Source organism: Gossypium hirsutum, chromosome A05, assembly GCF_007990345.1.
Source record: "Gossypium hirsutum isolate 1008001.06 chromosome A05, Gossypium_hirsutum_v2.1, whole genome shotgun sequence".
NCBI lineage: Eukaryota > Viridiplantae > Streptophyta > Magnoliopsida > Malvales > Malvaceae > Gossypium > Gossypium hirsutum.
The window spans coordinates 107,484,686-107,500,105 of NC_053428.1; the positions used below are offsets into that span (position 1 = coordinate 107,484,686).

General features: G+C 29.7%; 1 protein-coding gene across 2 annotated transcripts; it reads right to left on the minus strand.

Annotated features, from left to right (window-relative positions):
* Positions 1 to 6,212: 6,212 nt before the first annotated feature.
* Positions 6,213 to 8,852, minus strand: LOC107944541 (putative 4-hydroxy-4-methyl-2-oxoglutarate aldolase 2). 2 transcript variants are annotated; one of them, XM_041114444.1, is made up of 3 exons: positions 8,623 to 8,784; positions 7,604 to 7,647; positions 6,213 to 6,980 (listed from the first exon to the last, which is right to left on the minus strand). In XM_041114444.1, the coding sequence occupies exon 3, from the start codon at positions 6,963 to 6,965 to the stop codon at positions 6,465 to 6,467; it is 501 nt and encodes a 166-aa protein (XP_040970378.1). In that variant the 5' UTR covers positions 6,966 to 6,980; positions 7,604 to 7,647; positions 8,623 to 8,784; the 3' UTR covers positions 6,213 to 6,464. The 2 variants fall into 2 exon arrangements, with proteins under 2 accessions (XP_040970378.1, XP_040970377.1); XM_041114443.1 differs by lacking the exon at positions 7,604 to 7,647 and having other exon boundaries at positions 8,623 to 8,852.
* Between the last annotated feature and the right edge of the window lie 6,568 nt (positions 8,853 to 15,420).

The following is a 15,420-nucleotide window of genomic DNA, read 5'->3' on the forward strand; positions in this document are numbered from 1 at the left end:
TAATACCTTTCAGCCTATAATTTCACCAATCTTGCAATTTAGTCCACTTATCTTTCGACCTGATGGATCTAAAAAGGACAATTGAATTGGTTCCCATTAAAATCTCCTTTCGGTCTCATTTACCTAAATTTCTACCTAGAGTCATCAATTTTAGGGTTTTAAGTTCATTCAATTTAATCGAGTTAATCGATATAAACCCTAAGTTTAGATTAACTACTCATACTTCAATTAAACAACTTCCCTAAGGTTTTAGTTACGACCCATTCTAATGATATCAAACCCACTTAATTCGCAAATCATTAATGAATTCAATGATAGGAGAGCAAAGGGTTGAAAGATGCTCAATAATCTGAAGACTTCTAATTGCATAGCTCACATTAGGCAACAACCAAAATTGTAACACCCCTCACCCAGCCTGATCGTCCAGTCCGAGTTACGGGAGCAATTACCAACAAAAAATCATAAAAAATGAATCAATTAAACATACACACATTCTAAAATTTTAGTCATTGTATGATAAATAAATTTTTCTGAAATTCAATTGAGCTTACGAGAACTTAATTGATAAGTTAGACATGAAATAGGGCTAATTTATAAACTTTCAAATTTTTCTTAATTGGTATCGATACCCCTTAAAGTACTGATACCAAATTTAACTTCGATGTTCCATAAAGTCCAATTAAAATAAAAGTTATCGGTATTTTATTTGAAGTACTGGTACTTTCTTTTAGGTATCGATACTTTCATTTGGTACTGATACCATTTTGACATTTTGTTTGTTTGAAAATCAATTGAAAAAGGCTTGGTATTGATATATCTCAGTGTAAAAATGTCAAAAACGTCTAATTTGGTACCCAATTCATGCCTTAACCAAACTTATCAAAAGGTTCCTTAAAGCACTCTAAGAACCTGCACAAAACACTCCAAAATCATACACAAACACTCATTTATACCATATCAAAATCAACTAAACCAATATGCCACAATTTGACACCATTTCACAATAATACATACCAATTTCATAATCAAAGCATAACATCAACAAATTTCCATTCAACTAACCAATATACCTCAATATGGTACCCAAATCAAACCAAATCAATTATACAAATCCAACCTATATCATATAACATTTAACCATTTATAATCCATTCAATATCATAGCAATTACTTCTTCCATTTGTCAATTGCTACTTATTAAATATCTATTTCACATATAGATATTTGATAGCTCAAACATTACCATTTCTCAAAATTATGCATAACATATCCTACAATCCATATATCATTCAAATAGACAATCCATCACACCTATGTACATGCCAAAAAATCAATATTAAAAAAGAACAAAGGTCTACCAATTCGATGGTAGGGTAGTGTAAGCTTCAAGGTGATCCGGCTGACACGTTTCGTAAAACGACAATCTACAAGGAAAAATAAGATAGTGGGTAAGCATTTTAAATGCTTTGTAAGTCCATTTAAAATTTACTTATCTTACCTTAACATTACAACAATATAGCAATTGAAATACATTGGTACAAATATGACATTTCTTTGGCATCTTACACTTTCATGTGCATTCGACAAATACATCAAATAAGTTAGTTCAATTTCATGCTATGAGCTTATAACGCAATTATATAGAAATTTAACATTCCGTCATATGATATATACAAATAAATTCATATTCAACTTATAACATATGAATATAATTTCATTCATATACATTTTCATTCCAACCATATCGTTTCTATATAGTACCATTTCCATTTCTATCTTTTGCTCGGAAAACTGAAGTAAATTGAACTCGGATACACGGGACTGACTTGATTACATATATTGACATTATCGGGCTGGTAACACTACCTTTGGATCAAAGTTGCTAACGCTAGCTTAGTTCGATGTTGCTAACACCATCTTCAGGGAATCCGCAACAAATGTCGAACCTCAAGTCATCGAATTAATCCCTAATCACAACAACAGATTTCCTTTTGGAACTCTAATGGCATGTCATTCGTATTCTAATCGTTTACTAAGTTCATAAAAGCACCGTTACCATTTCCATATCATTTCAAATCATGTAGTCGTATATACATTTTTCATATTTCAAATAACAATCAATATAGGTTTTGACCTTGAAACATCATCATATACATACTGTCCAAATGTTGGACCTCAAGTCATCAAATTAATCCTTGATCACAACACCCGATTTCCTTTTGGAACCCTAATGACATGTCATTCGTATTCTAAATGTTTACAAGATTCACACGGGTACCGTTACCATTTCCATGTCATTTCAAATCATGTAGTCATATACACACTTTTCATATTTCGAATAATAATACATATACATTTTGACCTTCAAACATTATCATATACATACTGCCCAACCACATAACAATTCCACAACCATTGATACTACGTATCTATTCATATCTATCATATGTTTCATTTTTTTTTCGATTTAGACCATTTGATGCAATATATATATACCTAACAATTCAAACTATAAAGCAAAATAAAATAATACAAAAATATCATGAATTAACAAAAGGAGACACAAATGAACTCACCTGACAAAAATGGCAACAGACAATGTGTCAGGGACTAATATGGAATTTCTCTTTTTTCTCGATTATCTTTCGATTAGTTCAAATCTTAAACTATAATAATTCATTTCAATTTATCAATTCTAAACATCTTTTAATATCCTACAGTTATCAACTCAATTTCATTTATTGGATGTTTTGTATTGAGTATCTCCCCAATTGGGCTTGATAGGTAGCATATTAGTCTTTCAATCAGGTTGCTCATTCTCAATTAGACTAAGGACTTGTTTAGGTTTGTCTACTAATATAAGATATCCTTCCGTATTACAATCTGACCACGTAATATTGCTTAGTATTAATTAAATATTAGACAACCAGTGAGTTAATATTTGCTTCTATTTTGATTTACATGCAAAAACCACATGAGGACATTATACAAAGGATATTAATGTAATTCATGAATAATTTTATTAACCAATCTGTTCAAAAAAATTACAAATATACAAACGAATATACTACAATTAGGGCACCAGATCCAACACTGATTTCTATATATAGAGAGAAATTTACTTTCCTACTAAAAGTAAGAAAATTAATTTTGGTTATGTGTTTGATTCATGATTGTTTGAGCCTACACTCGAAGTGATTCGTGGTATGAGAATAGTGGAAAACTGTTCGGTTGAAAGTCAAAAACATCAAGGATCTGTCTTACACAAAGCATAGTTTTGCCTTGGTCTAATCATGAGAGTAAGGATTTTTAGCATTCTGATTGGAAAGTTTGTTGAACAAAAATAGGGGTAGAGTATAGATAATTGGGAGTAGAAAGTAGATATTTGAAAGCTACTAGCTTTGAATGATTGCTATTGTCATGTTATATGAGAAGTATATGTCATTTTGCTGATTGATGAAGCTACTTACATTTTTTGCTAATTGATGAAGTTGCTTATGTTTGTAGAAGAAGATGTTATTGACATTGGAGATACGTCTGACCTTGTGCTAGTGATTTCTTTTTCTTTTGAACTTATTTGGTTTGGTCTGCATAAGTGAGATGATGATACTTATTTCCAGATTCTAATATTGTGGATGCTATGGGATTGTTGCATTGATTTGGAACTTTGATGATATGTTGTCTTACCTTATCTGTTGCTTAGTTATAATTTAGTATTTTGATTGTTTGTGTGAATTTCTAGATATAGCATTAGTTAAAATTACTATATTATGTATTAAGCTGAGCTAAGTAGAGTGAGATTTGTGCTAAAGGGGAGCTATTGTTGATTGTGGTAGTTAGCTTCCTATATTGTTTGGTTTTGTTTATCAAATTTCTAAAACGGGGGATTGTTGAGGCAAAATAAGCTAAGAGTTCCTTAGTGACACTTAATAGTATCAATTGCAGATTGCCACTGAGATGGTTAAAAACTTGCCTTATTTGGTTTGACAATTTAATAAAGTTTTGGTTCATTTATGGAATAACAATCCTTTGCATTTGGATATTGGATTGGATTCAAGTTAATCAAATCAACCATTGAAACATGAATGATCGATGAAGACTATGTAGCTATTTTGGAAATAAAATATTCGATTGATTGTACTTTGATTATTGATATTGTAATAGCAATTTTTAATGAGTTACTTTATATTTCCCTTAGATTCTATGTTAGAAAGCAAAATATAATATATGTTGAAGGCTTGTCTAGGTCATATAATGAGAGCTTATTGAATGCATTCTAATTTGTTCATTGAGGAGTTGTTTTATGAGAGAGTGCAAACTATTATTGTAAACATTGTAAAAGTGTTTACTGCCTAAGTTCTTAGAGAAAAGATTTGGAGGTGGGTGCTCTAGTTTTTAGGTACAAAGATGAGATCTCTATACTTGGAGAGTGATAGAGTGTGATTTACTTGTTGTATTGTGGATTAAAGATAGTGGATTTACTCACTGAGCTAGGCTCGTATATGTAAGAAAATCGTACTGCATAAACAAACCTTGGTGTTATCTCTATTTTGTTTACACAAATTTTCGTAGTGCCAAGTCACAGTGGCCACTACAGTTTAATGTCACGGGACTAAAACTTTAGTTTGGCAAACTGCATAACCTTAGGCAATTTCTTGGGTTCAAATCCGCCAAAGTCAGCCTTACTCTTTAAAAATGAGAATTCTAGCAGAAATTCTCGAAGGCACTGAAATAAAGCAGAAGTAAACTCAAAAGAGAAAGAAGCCACGAACGAACAGAAAAACACAATAAAAGAATAACACACAAAGTGTTTGAGTAAATGCTCTCAAAAGTATTCTTTAACTCTAGAATAGAATGAATACAAATGAAGAGAATTCTATTTATATTGAGCTCCCTTAGATCCAACGGTACAGATCAAATTACATCAATGGCTGAGATTAGTTCTCATCTACAATAAGAGAGTCCTAAGGGATTTAAACTCTATACATATTTATCTTTTAGGATTTACAATAATTATCCTGTAAAAGTACAATTTTCAATTTAACTAGGATTCAACTAAATGGGCCTTAAGTCTTTTCCAAGTAATGAGTCAGTCCTATCAAGCTAAATGATCCCCAATGAACGAGAGGGATCAAAATGTGCCTTGGTCACAATCTTCTTTATGTAGTCCGTGAGACTGCCTTGGTCACAATCTTCTTTATGTAGTCCGTGAGACTAACATTTTCATTGCATTTGTAGTTTTAAGCAAACAAGCAACTTAAAGTAGCAACACTTTTACACTTCAAAGTGACCACCTACCATTTACCTTCATATTTTGATATTGTATTTCACTTATTTTATGTAAAACCAGTGCCTTGTTTTTTTGTATATTCAAGGCTTAATTAAACAAAGGGCCCTTACACTATTGCTTTTGTTTGAGTTAGGTACCTAAATTATTTTTTATCAAATCGAGCACCTCAAATGTTGTATATCAGGTCTCAAATTATGTTTTTATTATTTTCTTTTATTTTCAAGTAATACTTGATTTAATTTTCATGTGTTTAATTTAAAATATGTTAAACTTCACCTAATTTTTACTCAGCTTGGGCCGAAATACGTTAAAAGTCCTTATTTGAACATTTTTATAAAAGTTGGGCTTTTATATTAACATTTTGATAGATTTAACCCTTATGTGAGTAACTCCTAAAATGTTTGTATTTAATTTGAGCATTTAGCTTATTTATATTAATCTTAACCCCCTTCTCCCCACCGTCCCATGGCTCCCAGGCTCCCAGAAGTATCAATCATGTGGCATGGAACCCAAAAATGAGGAAGAAGCGTTTGAAAGTGAGGGTGAAGCGAGAGGATTGAAAGTCACGATGGAAAAGGTAAGGGAAGACCAACAATGCTTAGGAGAGGAACACAACAATTAATAATATTAATATAATTATTTTATCTAATGTTAATATAAAATAAAATTTTAATTATATTTTAATGGAGTGGTGGTATGATGCTACCCTATTGACTGAAATTTTTTTTTAACGGCTCTAACGGCATATAGACCAACTTCAGTGATAGAAGTTTGACAAAAAAATAGATTAGGTACCTTTAAAGACTTCCTGCTCAATTAAGCCTGTATTGAAAAGCTAATAACCTCAAAAGCCGGTTCACACGAAAGCTACACAATATATGGTTTCCTAATACTATGTTCTTGAACCAGATAGCTTCTCATGGAAACAAATTATTAACCATTCTCATTTGCCAAAAATATTATTACAGACTGTAGCTTTTCCTTCTTATAAAGACACCAAAATAACATTAATATGACAAAGAGATCAGCAGCATACATTCATCGTCACACATTAATAGAGTACATCACATTATGTCCAAAGTTCAAAATCTCAACTCAGGCACGGAATGACTGAAACGCATACCTAACTTACCATGCATCCTGCAGATTTTAATCTTTAGGGAGAAAAGGGAACTCAAACAGATAACTCAGTTTTGGAGACGAGGATACCATCAGTGTCTGCATAAAGCCACTCCCCATCACAGATTCTAGTCCCGGCAATGGTTATAGGGACATGTTTCTCCCCAATTCCCTTCTTATTGGCCTTCATTGGATGAGAATGAAGCGCTCTCACCCCAATGTCACAACCGTTTATCTCATCAACATCCCTTACGCAGCCATTAACCACTATTCCAGCCCACCCATTGTTTTGAGCTTGAACTACAGGGTTGCCTCCAAGTATGGCACACCTTAAACTACCACCCCCATCTACAACCAGAACTCTGCCATTACCTTTCTCCTCAAGGAACTCACGGATCAATACATTGTCCTCAAACACTTTAAGTGTGACTATAGGTCCGGAGAATACTGGGCGACGACCATATATTTGGAATATTGGTTGAAGGGCCCGAAGTTCACCGCTCACAATTAGCTGTGGATTTGCATCACAGACTTCAGCAGTTGTCACCAAAGCCATTTATTACAAACACTCCTTCAAGGAAAAACAACATTTCAAAACTATTCAGGCTCAAAGATAAAGATTACAATCACATTTTCTCAAAATTCATGATCCTGTCATCACCGTTAGCTAAAAACTACATGAAAAACTAGTATATAAATAAAAGCAACAATTTATCCAAATTATGGAAAGAAAAGCTAGAAAATAAAAAATGGTAGAAGTATTATGGAAGCCCCTATACTAGAATTAGATTGCATTTTGTCCCCTTTACCAAAAAATGGGCAAATTAATCCTTATACGTTAGATTAAAAAGTAAATTAATCCTTCTGTTAAAAATTCTATCCATGTCTACTGCTAAAAACTGGTCCCTCTATGTTGGCATGAGGCAAATATGGCACACCAAGTGTAACTATCTGGTTATTCTGTTAGTTACACTAGTTTTTAAAAGTAAAAATGGATGAATTTTTTAACAGAATGAACCAACTCTTTGATCTATTGTACTATGATAATTTGCCCATTTTTTTTGAAAAAATGAGACAAAATGCAATTTGACTCCTAGTACAAAGGCTTCCATGGTAATTTTACCTGTAGGCACTCCTTCAAGGCAAAACAACAATTGAAAAATATTCAGGCTCAGAGATGAAGATTACACTCACATTTTCTCAAAATTCAGGATCTTGTCATCATTGTTAGCTAAAAATTACAAGAATTTAAACTGGTAGTATCAATAAAAGCAACAATTTATCCAGAATCTGGAAAAAAATAGCTAGAAAATAAAAAATAAAAAATGATAAAAGCCTAGAAACTATGTTGCACCTACAACACATCTGAAAAGAAAGAAGGAAAAGAAAATTTTCCTAACATCACTTTCAAGCTTCACCAAATCAATCAATTTAGATTGGGAACCTCGGAAAGGTAAAATCACAAAGGTAAACTATAAACATTTAAGGGTGACCCCGGGGATTTATCTTAAAAGGTAACATTTAGAAGAACTAGGATTGGAATCCCCTTACCCTATCCCTAGGATACAGTCACTTTTGAACAACCAAAAATTAGTCGTACACAAAAGGATGAAACACAAAATCTGATCAAACATCAACTTCTATTATCATTGCAATCAGAAAGTTCTCTAAGATCTTGGCCAAAAATAACAAGTAAAAAGATTATTGCAAAAGGTCCAACATTGAAATCCAACAAATCAAAAACAAACGACCCACATTTTCACAAAACTGAATCAGAGAAAGAAAAAAAAACACAGCAAATCCATCAATGAATGCAGGGAAAAAGGTGAAGCAGCAAAAAGGAAGATCTTAAGAACCAATATATTTGGATCAAAAAATATAAGAAAGCAATTCGAATTCCTCAAATATGTGAAATCCCATTACAATTTAATAGCCTGATTCTTCAAATTCTTAATCAAACCTTTACAATCTCTACCTCTTCAGTTTAAGCTGCTGTGCTTGTTTTCATAATCTTTTGCTTTTTCGTAAACAATTACGGAGCAAAATTTATTCGTACTAAAAAAGAAAAGTGAAACAGTTAATCTAGATAAGCAGATCAGGTAACCCAATCCGAAAGATTGATTAGTTTTGTACAACAAGATCGAATCAATAGAATATAAAAACAAAGAAAAATGGATATAAATTTGAATAAAAATGGGAAAAAATCATTGTACCTAGAGATTGAGGTCGTGAAGGAAGGAATCAAGAAAAATGCAAAGTGAAAGTAGAAACAGAGAGACAAAGAGAGTTTGTGGTTTTAAGGTAGGAAAGAGAATCTGAGGATGGCTGCTAAATCGCGTGATTGTTTTCTTTTCCTATAATACTTTATTAAAAAGCTTTCATTTTTCCTGATTATTATTATTTTTATCCATTTCCACTTGCCAATGTCAAGATAGGAGATGGTGACCTGACAAACATTATTATTGTTCTGCTAATAACCACACCACAATTTTTTTTCCAATTAATAGACCAGAAATTTTAATTTCTATAAAATTTTAAATTTTAAAAATATTAATTAATCAATAATATATATAAAAACACGAATTTAATTTTTTTAATTGATTAGAATACATTTTATTGTTAATTATATTATTAAATTAATATTAAAATAATAATTTATTAATATTATTATGTGATATTAAAAAGATAATATTAATTAATATGATAATATATTAATGTGAAATTAATTAATTTGCTGATATTTTTTAAAAGTTCTACTTAAAAAAACCATACAATATATGTCGATTGAGTCTTAATTCGATTGGTATGGACATTGTTACCAATTCAGGAGGACGTGCGTTCAAATGCGCTGAAATGCATTATCCTATTATTTATGAGTTGGAAAGGGTTATGTGTAGTTCTAGACATTGTGTCCAAAAGAGTAGATATAATCAGATTTTAACTCGAGAAATAATATCTCGTATCTATTGTTTTGTATAAAAAATTAGTTTTTTGTATTAACTATGTTTAAAATAAATAATATAAAATAAATTAAAATAATTCCAATTCTAATTCTAATTCTAATTATTTTATTTATAATGTTTTCATTATCAACTAAAAATTATTATCATTTAATTAGACTTTGGATCTATATTAAAATAAACTTATTATTTTAAATTAATTATCACTTAATTAGTGTTACAGTTTTATACCAATTAAAACTAATATTTAGCACTATAAATATATGTATTAGTAAGACATTTTCATTCAAAATAATAAATAAAAAATTAATGTAAAAATCACATTTTTTCATTATTTTATAGTCTTTTTTTTTTGTTTCCATCACATTATTTATTTTAATAATATTTATAAAATTGTGAATATTTTTTACTATTATGTCGTGAAACATTATATCAAAGGTAATAAAGTATTAAAATAATGGTTCTTTGTAGGTGACATTTTTATTTATATTCAAATGACAACTTATTTTATCTAAGAACTTAATATTTTATTATCGGTTGATTCCACTCTTTTATTTCCATTACTTTAAAATGTTATTTTATCCTCTCAATTAATTTTCAAAATTAACAGCCTTTAATTATAAATTCAAGGTCATTTCTCATTTAAGTAGCAAATAATTTTTCTTAAAAATATGAAATTATATATCTTTTTTTTAATAAGTAGGTGAAGTTTGTAACACCCCCTTACCCGGATTAATTCGGTAACTCAAGTAAGTGATTCTACATTTAGACTTCAAATCAATTTAATTCACATTTCATTTTTACATTTTATAATTTATCATTTTAAACTCTGTTAAGGTATCTCGGGTCATTTCCGGGCATTCCCTACAATTTGATTGCGATTGAAGGTCGTTCAAGCTCTTTTAAGTCAAATTGAGCAAAAATAGGGTAAAACATGACCCTTTCTAATTAGTTGTTGTTTGTTTGATTTTTAGTTCAAGAGCTCTTCAAGCAACACGATTCTTCTTAAATATTCATCAAGAACGCATAGATTTGATTAGATCTTCTTTTTTCTTCAAGCCGGCTGCTTCAGTTGTTTTTGTTGCTTTGTTTTGCTTCATTCTTGAATATTAACCAATCTACTTTCATTGTTTTGTTTTAGCTAATAGGTTCGACCACCCTTGCTGTTCAGGAAGGTTTGTTTGCTTCAAGAAACCCTAGTTCGATTTGAATCTTCTATCCTCTCTTAAATTGAACCATTCTTCTCTGTTTCTCTTTATTTTTGCTTTCATTTTCCTTATTTTCTAATTCTATTTTGTTTCTTAGTTCTAGGTTATGTTTTAATCCCTTCGTTCTAAACAACTTGAATTCGATCTTGGTCCACTACCCTATTAGTCATAAGGACGGAAACCAATTGGTGGGTTGGGTCTGAGAATGATATTATGGAAGGAATGAATCCAAATATCTTTTAGGTGGGGATGAAATTTAATTTTAAGAAGTTAAAATGTAATTTTGTCCTATATTAATATATGATCTCATCATTTTTAAATGGACTGAATTGAATTATTTTCATTTTAGGGGCCAAAATTAAAAATTACCATACAATAATTTATAATATCATCATTTCTAGAAAGACTAAATAATTTTTTTTTTCATTTTTATGGGGCCAAAGCTTATGGTTGCCCTTTCTGCAGGTTTGCCCCTGATTATGAACCTAGACTTTAAATAAGAGCAAATAAAATCAACATTTTGGAGCCAGTGAAGGAGAAGATTGTGGATGAGAAGATAGGACCAATCATGAGATGATTGTAATCACATACTTGTTTTATCTTATTTGTTAATATAAGGCATTGTCATTGTCATTTCAGTTTCAAATAAATTGGTTAATAATGAAGTCCTGAGAATAATATGATTATTCTTAAAAGGTCCTTAGTCAAATATTATTATGGGCTTGAACAATGATAATGCATTGAGACTAATGTGTAGTTGATTGATAACAATGTGTTGTCATTGACATAGAGATGTCAAAATCGAGACATAAGTATGTGTTAGAGAACAACATACTGGACTGACTCGCTATGAGTATGTTTCTTGGATTATTATGTAATAGTCACAACTTTACTTATAGTGATAACTATGTATATGATCCTAAGACTTGAGATCATCATTGTGCCAACATAGTGAATTGTATATTTTGACACAGTCAAATGTTTACCATAACAAGTTATACTATAAAGACTGATATTGGGTATGTCGCAATCTATGTAGAGGGATATTGTTGATTAAGATAAGATTTGTCCCTCCTACATAATGAGAGTAATATCTTAGGCCTATTAATTGAATGATACTAGAAATACATGGTTATGCTCGAATAAGTTGATATGAGATATCACACTTATTTGTTTATATAGTCTACTTAGAATATTAAGAAATATGAGATTGAACTAGACAAGTGTGACTATTCCATAACTTGTGTCCAATCTAGATATTAAGAATAAATAGATATAATACATGAAAAAGATTATCATAGAAAGATTATATCGAATCACGATTTATTGTAACTTGGGTAGCAATAATGCATCACTAGATACCACTCATCGCTTGTAATATTAGAAATGTTCTAATATTACTACTAATGTTACAAGAGCCTACAGGGTCACACCCTATAGTTGAAGCGAGCAGAATCCAAATACAATTGGTACTGTATTTAGTTGTCACATGAATAAAATTAATTATTGAATTAATTTAATTTGACAGTTAAATATTGAACACATTATATGTACAAGCTTGTTGTACAAAAATAGATAACATAGATAAAATAAATATATGAATTTAACTTGTACAAAATATTAATTGAATATAGTTTATCGAAATTATTAATATAAATAATTATAATAATTTCGGTCAAAATATAAAAAGACATGGAAATTTGTATTCTTTTGGAAATAATATAATTTTATTCTGACTTTCCATTTGTTTCTCTAAAAATAAGGAAATAATCTCGCTTATTTCTTGATATGTGATATCAAAGAAAAAATAAAAGGACTATGAATCTCGGTTACCAAGAAAAAAAAATAAAACAAAAGGTCTAACAATCATTTTTACCATACTTTCTAAAAAAGTTCAAGAGTTTGTTACTGTTCATTCTTTGACTAGGTGAATTACTTAGAGGTCGAGATGTTTTTGTTGCGACTTGGATTCAACATCTCCGAAAGGAACCCTATCAACAATGATGTTTATCGCTTATTCAGTTTTGAAAAGGTATATTTTCGACCATTATTTCAACTCAATTCGTTCATCGTATATGAATCCATGGTTGATGATCATTGGAATATTTTTTTGCTGCACCATGGAGCATGCCGATGATCCAACACCTAAAAGGTTTGTTTTAAATTTTTTTATAAACATATTTTTTAATTTATAATATATATAAAAGCATGAGTTTGAAAAAAATTGAACCGATGAAAATGTCCTTCATTTTCTACCACATTACTAAATTAACATTTAAAAATATTTATAATTTAATTTAAAATTATTAGTTATAACTTTATTTAAAAATAAGTTGTGATAATTTTATTGACTCTAATTGAGTTATAACTTGAATAAAAATCTAAGCATACTCACTACATATAAGTCAAAATAATTAATAGTTAAGGTTAAAATATTATTTTAAAAAATTCTGAATTATTTTTATTTTTTATAAGTAAACTTTTTTATTTTCATATTTATTTACGTAATAAAATAAAGGTAAGTATTTGGTACACTGACAGTGTACTTTTTTTATTCCACACGTAGTCTTAAAAAATTGATATGAGTATTTTTTTAAATATTTTACTATATCTTTATAGGACACTTGTCAACTCCCAACCTTACTTGTGGAGTCTAAAAACCCCTGTGTGTACCAAATAATTTCTCATAAAATAAAATTATAACTTGAATTGAACTCTAAGTATATAAATAGAGTTTGATTTTATCTTTTAATTATCACTTAATTAGTGTTAGAGTATATATCAGTTAAAATTTAAGTTTAAATGTATAAATGGCACCCATTAGTAATATTTAAGAAAAAAATTAATAAAAAGAATGAAAATTTTTAGCAATAATAAATTAAAAGTATCTAAAAAAGAAATATTAGAACGACAATGACACCCAAAAACACTAGAGAGATATGTAAAATCATTATAAATGATGTTGACATTATATAATATTATGTTGTTTTTAAAAAAATTGTAAATTGTTTATTCGATGCAAAACAATTACTCTTTTATGCTTTTTTTTTTACACATTATCATTATTATATGAAGTTGTGAACCGACGATAGAGATCGTATTTTGAAATTTTAAAAATATTAAATGTAAAAAATATGAATTTTTTTAATAAAAGTTATTTTAAAGGATAAAAAGAGCTTACTAGTTATTCAAATTTCAAAATTAAATTCAATTTGAACTCAAAATTTGAAAATAAATTCAAGTTAATTTAATTCAAATAAAATTTTCTAAAATTGAATTGAATTTTATTTACCCGTATATGACAGGTGAGAAAATAATCTGGTTTTACTTAGAAGGGAAAGTTGTATCTTTTATTTGATTTTTTAAATATTGAACAAAATTTTCTTTATGGTTGTTAGAATTAAAATTAAATAACTTGATATATTGGTAATTCGTTGAGATTAAATTTGATAGTATGACAATATTTGAACTATTTCCCCTTACAAAGAAATTATTAGTCAATTAACCATTTTGCAATCCGATCAAATTAAGCGTGGTTTGACATTGTTTTCTTTTGGGGAGGCAGTGAACTCAAGCATTTTGAGAAATCTGAAACAGAAAGTGAAAAATGGCGAGAGAGAAAACAAGCCCTGGTTTGAAGATCCTCTGGGTCTGGACCATCGGCACCGCTGCCAGTTATTTCTCTCTCTCTTTCTCTTAAAATTACTATCTTTATCTCTTCAAATATTTGTAAACTTTGCACGAATGTAACCCCTTTTGTCTTGCAGTTTTGGTTACAAATGTAACGAGGACTAGACTGAGAGACATGGAGAAAGTAATGAGCGATTAAATAATAATTATTTAATTATTTAATTAAATAATAATTCAAAAAATTATAAATTCTTTTTTCAGGTCATTTCCATTTAAAAAAAACCATATTCATTTTCAAATATTTCTCATTTTTCTAACTTTACCATATTTATCCAAATTTGTTCATTTGATTTAACATGCAATACATTTTTGGTTTCAGCGAGCTAGTCGATTGGAAATATGTGATTAAGGCTCAAATGATTTATAATTAAATTCTAACTTTTCACTTATTAATTATAAACTCATTTACACATAAAGTTATTCTACTATAGTATTGTGACTGAGTTCGCCAATGACCTTATTATAAGTGTATTACTCTCATAGAATATCCTTAATCTCTTTGAGATAATATTCGTTCTCCAAATATGATACTATTTTATATCATGGTAACCGTTACGTCTTCCTTCATGAAAAGTCAATTACTTTAAAATAGTAATTAAGCCATTCATCACAAAGATGAATGGCTTGTGGTTACGTTTACTTTTGATCAACTATGTAATGCCAATGAGAGGATATCATTTACCCATGTCTCGGGTTATGAATTCCACTGTTGTGAATGACGCTACATACTACAGAAGTCGTATATTCAACTCATCAGCTTTCTATTCCTTATCTATTTGAACTCAGACTTTTTTTACATTAAAATATACAAGTTACACATACATAGTCTGTCATTCATTTAGGATTTAGGTATGACTTACTATAAATGTCACAAGTGAATAAATCCATAAATGGATTCAAGATCTATTCTGCTTAGGTTTAGTGCTATGTACTGTCAGGCCAGTCAGTCACATCTATGTCTCTATCTTCTGGGAGTCATCCACTCCAATGCTCAAGACAAAGCATCTTCACAATTGGACTTGATAAGCGGCATATTAGTTTTTCAATCAATTTGCTAATTTCTGATTAAAGTAATGACATGTTTAGGTTCGCCTACTAATATAAGTTGTCTTCCCGTATTATGATGCAATGACTTAATACCGTTTAGTATTAG